Source organism: Delphinus delphis, chromosome 12 (assembly GCF_949987515.2).
Source record: "Delphinus delphis chromosome 12, mDelDel1.2, whole genome shotgun sequence".
Lineage (NCBI taxonomy): Eukaryota > Metazoa > Chordata > Mammalia > Artiodactyla > Delphinidae > Delphinus > Delphinus delphis.
The window spans coordinates 78,548,600-78,556,966 of NC_082694.2; the positions used below are offsets into that span (position 1 = coordinate 78,548,600).

Genomic DNA, 8,367 nt, shown 5'->3' on the forward strand with positions numbered 1-8,367 from the left:
TGGTTAAATGGCCAAGGTATAGGAAAGTGTTTTGTAAACTATGGGGTGCTATCGCTAGCACGTACAATCACTAATAACATATCTATGCTGTTTAACTTGGGAGAAATCTCGTAACCTTCCTAAGCTCAGTTCCCTCCACCTCAAGTGGGGACGATGGCCCCTCCCCAGCCAGGACCTTACAGGTATAAAATGACTCGTCTGTGGAAAACAAGTTCCCTGTCCAGGTTATGCACTCTTTACAGTTGCCGCTTAAAGGACAGAGTTTAACCGCTGCTGTTACGAAAACAAAAAAAAAAAAGTTGCATCATTTAATTGCTATTTATTTTCATAAACATGAGGTATTTCAAAGTGCTATAAGATGCAGCACTAAATATATACATTTTGAAGAAATTAAACACAGAACTTTGCATTTACCCAGTTCTATGCACCAAACATGAACAAATACATTAACAGGAAGAAACAGGCTAGGAAAAAGGCATATATATATAGTAAATTTCTTTACAAAAGTTTCTTAGTTCAAAAAGTGATAAAGTAATATCTACTCAAAACTTTCACAACTCATTTTCATACGAAAATATAAGTATCAAATTTAGTTATGTATCAGCATCATACTAAAGTATACAGGCAGTGTAAGAATTAGTACAGTACATAACAGAGATTAACAATATATTTGTATACAAAACATGCTCCTCAAACATTGAGGTATTACAGTACTTAGGTATGAACTTCCAGTCTAATACTGGCCGCAAAAGCCACCTCTCATTACCCAGGACGTATACAAAAGGCAGGTGTGTCCATGGTATTTACAGAAATGTTCCCCAGGGGTATCAATGGCAAACCCCCATGTGGCATCGGCTGGAACTTAAGCACCATTTTAAAAAGAAGGAATGACTTTCTGTCGTCTGGAAACTTGTAACAAACAAGGTGACTTCAACAGCCCCAGAAGGCTCCCAACGGTCACGGACTTCGACCGCCGTCTCAGAGGTGACGCGGAGGAAAACCGCCAGGGCCACCTGCATCCCATCCTGCAGGCCCTCTCCCGAGGTCCTGGCAGAACCCCTCATGTCCTGCTCCCCACCCAGATCCAAACTCGACGGGGGACCGATTTGAAAGTAAACCAACATTCTTAATGTCAACACAAGGTTTGTTTAAAAAAAAAAAAAAAAATCAAAATGTGCAAAGTGGCAGTGACTGTCCAGTTCGGAGACACGTTTAGCAAGTCCGAGCGTGTTCAATTTTCTTTAGCAACTGCTGCTGTCTCGCCTGCAGCTTCTCCTTCTCCAGCAAAAGCTCGTGCTCCTCGGCCTGGAGGGAGTGGACGTACTCGGTGGCCTTTTTCAAGATGACCACCTTGGCGGCCTTCTCGTTCTTCACCAGCTCTGGCACGTGGTCCCTGAGCGTGAGGAAGCTGGACCGCAGGTCGTTGCGGCGCTGGCGCTCCAAGATGTTGTGGTTCCGACGGCGCTCGCTGTCCTCCGAGTCAGAGTTGCGCGGGCTCAAGCTCTTGGCCTTTGGGGGGATGACGCTCTTGAGGGGACGCGGGGATGCTTCGCTCTTTATCTTCTTCTGGGGCGGCGCATCCTCGCTCTCCACGAAGGGAGACGGGGCGGCGTAGTTGTGTTGCTGGTGGATGGGGACGCAGCGCTTGAGGATCAGCTCACCCGACGGGGCCCTCCCAGGTCCCAGGGCCGCGCTCTTGGGACGCACGGTGATGGTGAAGGTGGTGACGGCCTTGCTGTTGGAGGAGGACCGCCGCTTCTCCACAGTCACTACGTCGATTTCCTCCTCTTCGTCTTCCTCCTCGTCATCTTCGTCATCTTTGAGAACAAGGTGAGGGTTATTCTCAGGATGAGGCACGTATGAATTAAATACACATACAGTCTCGTAGAGCAGGCCCTGGCCCGTGGTTTGCTCTTACTGTGATCCATCAGCACAGGTCTCTGCAGAGAGCTGTACATGCTTTTTCCCTCCCCATACTCCTAGTATTTCATCTTCCATTCAAGCTTGAGCAGGTGGCAGAAACAGAAAGAACCTCGGCTTTGGAGTTAGACAGAATCCCGGCTCCATCACACACACTAGCTGCACGACCCTGGGCAAGGTATTTTCTAAGCCTCAGTTTCCCCAGCTATTAAATGGGGGATGCCATAGGTTGAGTTGGACAGATAATTCGTAGACAAGAGTCTCAGTAAACGGTAACCCTTTCCCATCATCGCTAGTCTGCCCCATAGACTTATTTATATTTCCATCTCTACACTTAAGAACTGAGGCCTCCTCATTTTAGGAGCCTCAGTTAGCCACTTACACATGGTGGAGTTTGATTTGAAGTGAAACAAACTGAAGAACAATTTAATTCACTAAGGAAGAAAAATACCTCGTCTTCCATGAACGTGACTTCTATACAGTAAGCAGTTTTTCATCTTAACAAAGATCAAACCTTAACTACAGAGCCGTAATCCACTGGAGCTCTAAACCCAGATACGGGGCACCTCTTCTCAAAGTCACCACCACCCGCAGCAGCCAGAAAAACGTGTAGCATCATGTGTGCGTTTTCCCCCTCTCTCCTCATTTACTACCATGCTCGGATAGAAAATTATTGTTTAAAATGCAAGCACGAAAATCAAAACACATCTTCTGCTTGATCTGAAGGGGACCGGAAAGCTGAACAATTGTGGGATTTGTGCTAAAGCCGAAATGTGAGGCTGTTCCAGTCGGTGGGTCCCTTTAAGCCAATGTTTTGGTTTTCTGCCAAGAAGACAGCTGTTGGAAGGAAGTGCTTCCTCACCAAAAGCTGTCAAGGCACAGACATTAAAGGGACAGAGACCCGTTCAAACTGAAGGCTTATCCCCAAGTTTCCTTTCAGGAGCCTCAGATGAATCTGTCCTCAGCCCTGAAGGAAATGTAGGCTTTTTATCCATCTGCATTCTGAAAACAGTGGTTTTCAAGGTCCAAGTCTCCCAGCTGCAAGGACAAGGGCTATTCCAGGATTTGGGCAGAGTTCTTCACCTTCAGGCAACGTCTTGGTTTTAACCCTGCTCTTCAGTTTCACCAAGAGGCACACAATAGAACTAATCAATGAGTGCTTCAGGGTGTGTGCATTCCTGGAGGGCCTGCTAAGTGCCCGCCCTCACCTTGAAGGACACTGGGTTACAGAACACAGCTCGGATCTGAAATTAGTCCTGGAACTCTGGCTAGAAGATAAAACCGGGCGGTGCTCACTGCACACTGTAAAGAGGCGGCCCCTTGAGAATGTACACAACCGCTGTGGTACTGGCCAGCTGCTGAGTGAAGGGAGGGAGGGAGGGATGTCCCTACCACCCCCAGCCTCTCAGATCCTCGCCCGCCTGCCGGCCAGCATATCGCCGCCTGCTGGCGACGGACCAGGAGCAAATAGCCCACCACCCACCGAGGGAGGGGAAAAAAAAAAAAAGGTACCGAGGTTCGAAAAAATAAAATACAATCGGTGCTCACCATCTGTGCAATCCCTCCCTAACTTCCTGCACCCTAAATAGCACTTTGCACAGGCTTGTGCTTTTCGGGGCGTCTCCCCACCCCTGACCCGGGCCGCAGAGTCCCTTTCCACCCCAGCGGCCCCCCGAACCCCAACTCGGCTTTAGCCACTCAACTTTTTCTCATTTTCTTCCTCGGAGGGCGCTGCAGAGAGAGACGGGGTACGGGGTGGGGGCCAGGGATGGAGTCGGGCTCCCGGCGGGGGATGAGGGAACTTTAGGGAAGGTGAAGCTGGAGATCACAGCTTTCACCCACCCTCTCCTCCGTACCCTAGAGATCGGCCCGGGAAAAACCACTTCTCAGCCACCAGCACTACCTCCAAACGACTCTCCCCCAGCACCCTAACCCACGAACGACAAACCCGGCGCCACCCCCAGCCCCAGTACCCCAGGAGGGCAGCCGGACCCTGGCTCGCTCTTTACCTGAGTCGCTCAGGGTGTCCTCTCCGGAGGTGCTGAGGGCCTTGTGGTCACCGCCGCTGGCCAGGCGGCCGCCGGTGCGTGGAAGAGCGGCTACCGGGGCGCCCGCTGGGGCTGCGGCGCTCGCCCCCGAGGCGACCGCGGCCCCCGCCGCTGGGGCACCGGCCGGGGCGGCGGGCGCCGCCGCGGGCTCGCGCTTGTTCACCGGGAACGGGAAGACCACGGCGGGATCCACGCACTCGGCGGCCGGGTGGGCGAGCTCGGCGGGCAGGGCGGCCCCGGCGCGGCCCGGCCCCGCAGCCACTGCGCTGTGCCCGCGGCCCGCGGGGCCGGTGGCGCCCGCGCCCGGGGCCGGGACCGCGGGCCCCGCGGCGGGCGGCCGGCCGTGCTGCAGCTTCTCGCTCACCGCGCGCTCCAGCTTCTCGCGGGCCGAGAAGCCACTCCACATGCAGTCCTGGAGGATGACCGGGTTGGGCGTGAGGCCGCCCAGGCCCCCCAGGCCGAACGCGTCCTCCTCGGCCGGGTTGCCCCACAGGTCGGCCTCGGGCAGCAGCATCTCGGTGGCCCAGTTCGGGGGCTCCGGGCTGTGCTCCGGGAAGGCACGGCTGGGCGACAGCGGGGGCGTGGGCAACAGCTCAAACTTCTTCCAGATGTCCTCCCCCGGGGGGGTCGAGTCGGGGCCGCCGAAGTAGAAGTCATCTTCGTCCGGGTAGAAGCAGGGCTGCAGAGAGTCAAACTCGAGGTCCGGGTTCTTGCAGATCATCCCCGGCATGGTGGACGCGGTGCAGCTCGGCATCGGCTCGCCTCCTGGCCGCCGAATGAGGGCTTCTTTCCGCTCCGCTCTTTTTAGTTCGGGGGGTGCTTCCTTCCCGTGGGGGGCGCGGAGGGCGGGGGCCCGCGCCAACCTCCGACACTGCAACCGACAGACACACCAGGAGAGGGTTGGCAAGCGGAGCCGGATGAGGGGCGCGAGGGGTGGGGACGGGCAGCGGTCACCCCCTCTCACCCGCTTCCTCAATCTCCCCTCCAAGCCCCCCACTCCGCCCAGGGCTCCCGAAGGTGGAGGAAGTTATGTCTCTCGCTCTCTCCCTCCCTCCTTTTGTGTACATGCTGTCTACGACAGGGGGTGGGAGGGGGCATGCAGATGCGGGGGGTGGCGGCGTAGCTCTGCAACTTTGCAAACTGCCGTTTCATTCACACAAGGCACTGCCCGGGGGAGGGGGCTGCCCAAGGCTGCAGAATTCTAGCTCCCACCAGCTCACCGACACCCGCGGTTGCACCCAAGTAGGGCCCGCTGCTCCCAGGAAGCCCAGGACTCCAACCCAGCTACCGGGTCTAGGATTCTGGAGAACCCTCAAACCACCCCCCTCCTTTGTAAAATTGCAACCTCGGGAGCGCAAGCGATGAGGGGGGGGGGGTTAGGAAACTTTGCAAATGGAAAAACCCTTTCTCTAGACCGAGACCAACAACAGGCACCCAAATCCAGAACCCCCTCCCCCAAATTTTGATCCGACGTCCCCAGCCTTCACCCGCTGCAGGGAAAGTACTGTCAATAGCTGATTTTGAACCTCTCTACCCCCACCCCCGCTCTTCCAAGCCCCCAATGACATCCTCTTCCTGGTAGAGCCTGGACCCCAGTCCCCGGGAATGGTTCAGGGACACCAGCGCGGGGAGGGTCGCAGGGAGAGCCACGTCTCCTCTGAGCCGGGGCGGCAGTGACCCAGATTACCACCGCGACGGCCTCGCCCTGCTTAACCCCCTTCTTCTTCCTCTGGGGGCACCCTTTGGAGGAGAACCCAGCTTCGGGGTGGGGACGCACCGGCTCCCCGTCAGCTCAAATGCAGACAAATGTTCTAGAGAAGGGTGAATTTCTTTTCGATGAAGCCATTACAACCCCTGGCAAGGGCACTAGATGGATTAGGGCGGGTCTCTCCCAGTCCGGGAGCCTTGGGGACTGGAACTGGCTTTTCAGGGAAAACCCCGAGACGGTTTTGTTTCGGAAGCAGAAACAGTCCCCCCGGGCACAGTCGGGCGCCCTGTGCGCCAGCCGCGATCCCGTCCAGGGCTTGCCTTCCCGCCGCGTTCGCCGCTCCCGGGGCGCCGGGCGCTTTGCGCCCCCCGCTCCTTACCTCCCGCCGACGGCCGGGGATCCGGAGGCGATTCTGTGCCGGGGTCCCCGGGTGGCCAGGGGCGGGGGGTGGTCCTCGGGTGGCTGCAGTCTGTGCGCGCTTGCGCCTGGCTAGCGCTAGCTCGGCTCCAACCCAGTTCCCAGGAGCCCCCCGCATCCACCCAGCGCGTCCAGACAGATGACTGTCACTGGCTGCGCTTTGAAGCTCGGGGGATATTATTAACTGAAAAATCTGACACACCCGGGGGGCGGGGAGAGAAGGGGGCTGCGGCACAGACAAGGGGGAGGGAGAAAGGCAGAGGAAAGCGGCTTTACCCCGCCCTCTTGATTTCCATAAAAATCAGGGGAGGCGCCAAGGCTTTCGCGCCAAAAGCCACTTGCTTTTCTTCTTTGCGGAGAGGAGGCTGCAAAGCTGGGAAGCCCGGGGCGTGCTCCTCCCGCCCTTTTAGACCCCCGAGCTTGCCCCCTGTGCACTCTGTGGACCAGCTGCGCGCCGAGCGGTGCAATGCAACACCCACCCTGCGGGCCTGGCAATTGCTCGGCGTAAAAAAGAAAAATTTCCGGAGGGCTCCGGGGGTGTTCAGAGTCTCCTAACCCAGCCCCCGCCTCGACTGCGTGTATGCGCTGCTGAGCGCGAGGCCGACGTCCAGCCGGGCCGTGCGGGGGGCGGGGGAGGGGTGTTGCTCGTGTGTGATCTCGGAAGGGAAGCTGGACCCGGGGTGCACAGTGGGAGGGAGAGGACGCGCCCATTTAAGAACGAAACCGCGGGAGGTTTCTAGTTTTAAATTGAAAGGAGAGGGGCGCCCCCTTGTTTGAAAATAAATAAATAACTGCGGGCTACGAGGGTGGCGCCGCTGTGGTTTCTTCGGCCGAAGGCGACACCTTGCGGAGGCCGCGCAGAAAGCGGAGCCGCGGGGCCTGGTCTCGGGGGTCCAACCGGGGCCACGGGCAGCCCTCCCGCCGCGCTGTCAACCCGTCCTCACCACCGCGCGGGGGGTGCCGGCTCGCCTCGGCTTCCGAAGGGGATGGGCGTGAGGCTCCCGAAGCCGTTCCCACGGGCTCCCAAGTTAGCCTTTCAAAACCAGCTATTTCCCGAATTATGGGGAGGCGGATCAGGTCCTTGTTGGAGTCGGCGGTCCACACCTCCTGCAGCCCAAACCCTGGCTCAGAAACCTTGGCTTCAGATTGTTGCAGGCAAAGGGGCAAGCTGCCATCTCTGCTCAGCCTCGATGTACCTTGGTTTCTTCAATTGTGAAATGGAGTTAGTGACGGTGCTTACCTCACAGGGTTGTTTTAAGATATTTTGAAAGCGTTCAGGACGGTGCCCGGCACAGGATGGGTGTTGAGTGTCAGCTATTGTTATTACCAGATCCTGATCGATTCTTCCGGGGAAATTAACACCCCACCCCCTCTCCCATCCCACCGCCACTTTCAGATCCTAACTTCACTCTGGTCAAGCTTTCCTGCAGGTGTGTTGGGGGGCGGAGGGGTGATAGGGTCAGAGATTCCAGAACCAAAACTCCCCGGGAACAACCCGAATCTCAGCCCCCTTCACAACCAGATACACGATGAAGTGGGATTTCCTCGGGAAAAACGTTCCTCTTTGGGGTAGAGAAACCTGCCCCCTCCCCTGCGCCCTCACTGGGGTGGGAAAACTTCTCCACCTCCTTTTTCCCAAACTGGAAATGCCAGTCATCCTCGCCATTCACCTCCTCATTCAAACTAGTTACGGATGAGGATGCAGAGGGTCAGGGGGCAGCCTGTAAAACGCTCACCTATTAGCATTTGTGAAGGCTCTTCCAGTCCTTACCCTGGATGCCTACATAATTCGGGGGAGAGAGGCAGGTTCCCAGAGTCCTAGGAAGTGGCCCATGAATGAGGATGAGCTGCCCTTCCAAACACCTTTATTATTATTATTTCCTTCCCGTATGTAAAGCTCTAAACCTTTGCAAAAGCCTTTCACACTCCCACTTCTGCCTTTCCCTAACCCCCTAATCTAAACCATGCTCTCCCGCTGTATTCTCCCCAAGCACCCTGGATTTTCCTTCAGAACACTTAGTTTCATTTGTAATGATATATGCCTGGGAGAGTTTGTTTAATGCCCGCTTCTCCCGAGACACCGAGTGGAAACAGGCTCTGTCTTCCTCACTCCATCTATGTCTGTTTTGCTCCAGAGGGCATCCTTGGAGCAAAGCAGATACCTGTGTACTTACGTACTCAACGATATTGTTCAAGGCAGAGAGGCCTGAATGAGTCCTTCTGAAGCAAAGCCAGCTCTTTGAAGGGAGTTTCTGTTTATCAGCAATAGAGGGA

At 56.2% G+C, this 8,367-nt stretch overlaps 1 protein-coding gene across 1 annotated transcript; it reads right to left on the bottom strand.

The window, feature by feature from the left end:
• Window positions 1-312: 312 nt before the first annotated feature.
• MYCN (MYCN proto-oncogene, bHLH transcription factor) lies at window positions 313-6,315 on the bottom strand. Its single transcript, XM_060027634.1, has 3 exons — window positions 6,056-6,315; window positions 3,930-4,839; window positions 313-1,817 (listed from the first exon to the last, which is right to left on the bottom strand). Exons 1-3 carry the CDS (start codon window positions 6,209-6,211, stop codon window positions 1,213-1,215), a joined length of 1,671 nt encoding a protein of 556 aa, XP_059883617.1. The 5' UTR covers window positions 6,212-6,315; the 3' UTR covers window positions 313-1,212.
• Window positions 6,316-8,367: the final 2,052 nt, after the last annotated feature.

What these genes read in the sequence shown, in the direction of transcription:
- MYCN (XM_060027634.1), bottom strand. Translation starts at nt 6,211, where the DNA reads ATGCGGGGGGCTCCTGGGAACTGGGTTGGAGCCGAGCTAGCGCTAGCC. An exon ending in TCCCCGGCCGTCGGCGGGAG is followed by an intron (nt 4,840 to 6,055) that starts GTAAGGAGCGGG and finishes TGTCGGTTGCAG; the next exon opens with TGTCGGAGGTTGGCGCGGGC. An exon ending in GGACACCCTGAGCGACTCAG is followed by an intron (nt 1,818 to 3,929) that starts GTAAAGAGCGAG and finishes TTGTTCTCAAAG; the next exon opens with ATGACGAAGATGACGAGGAG.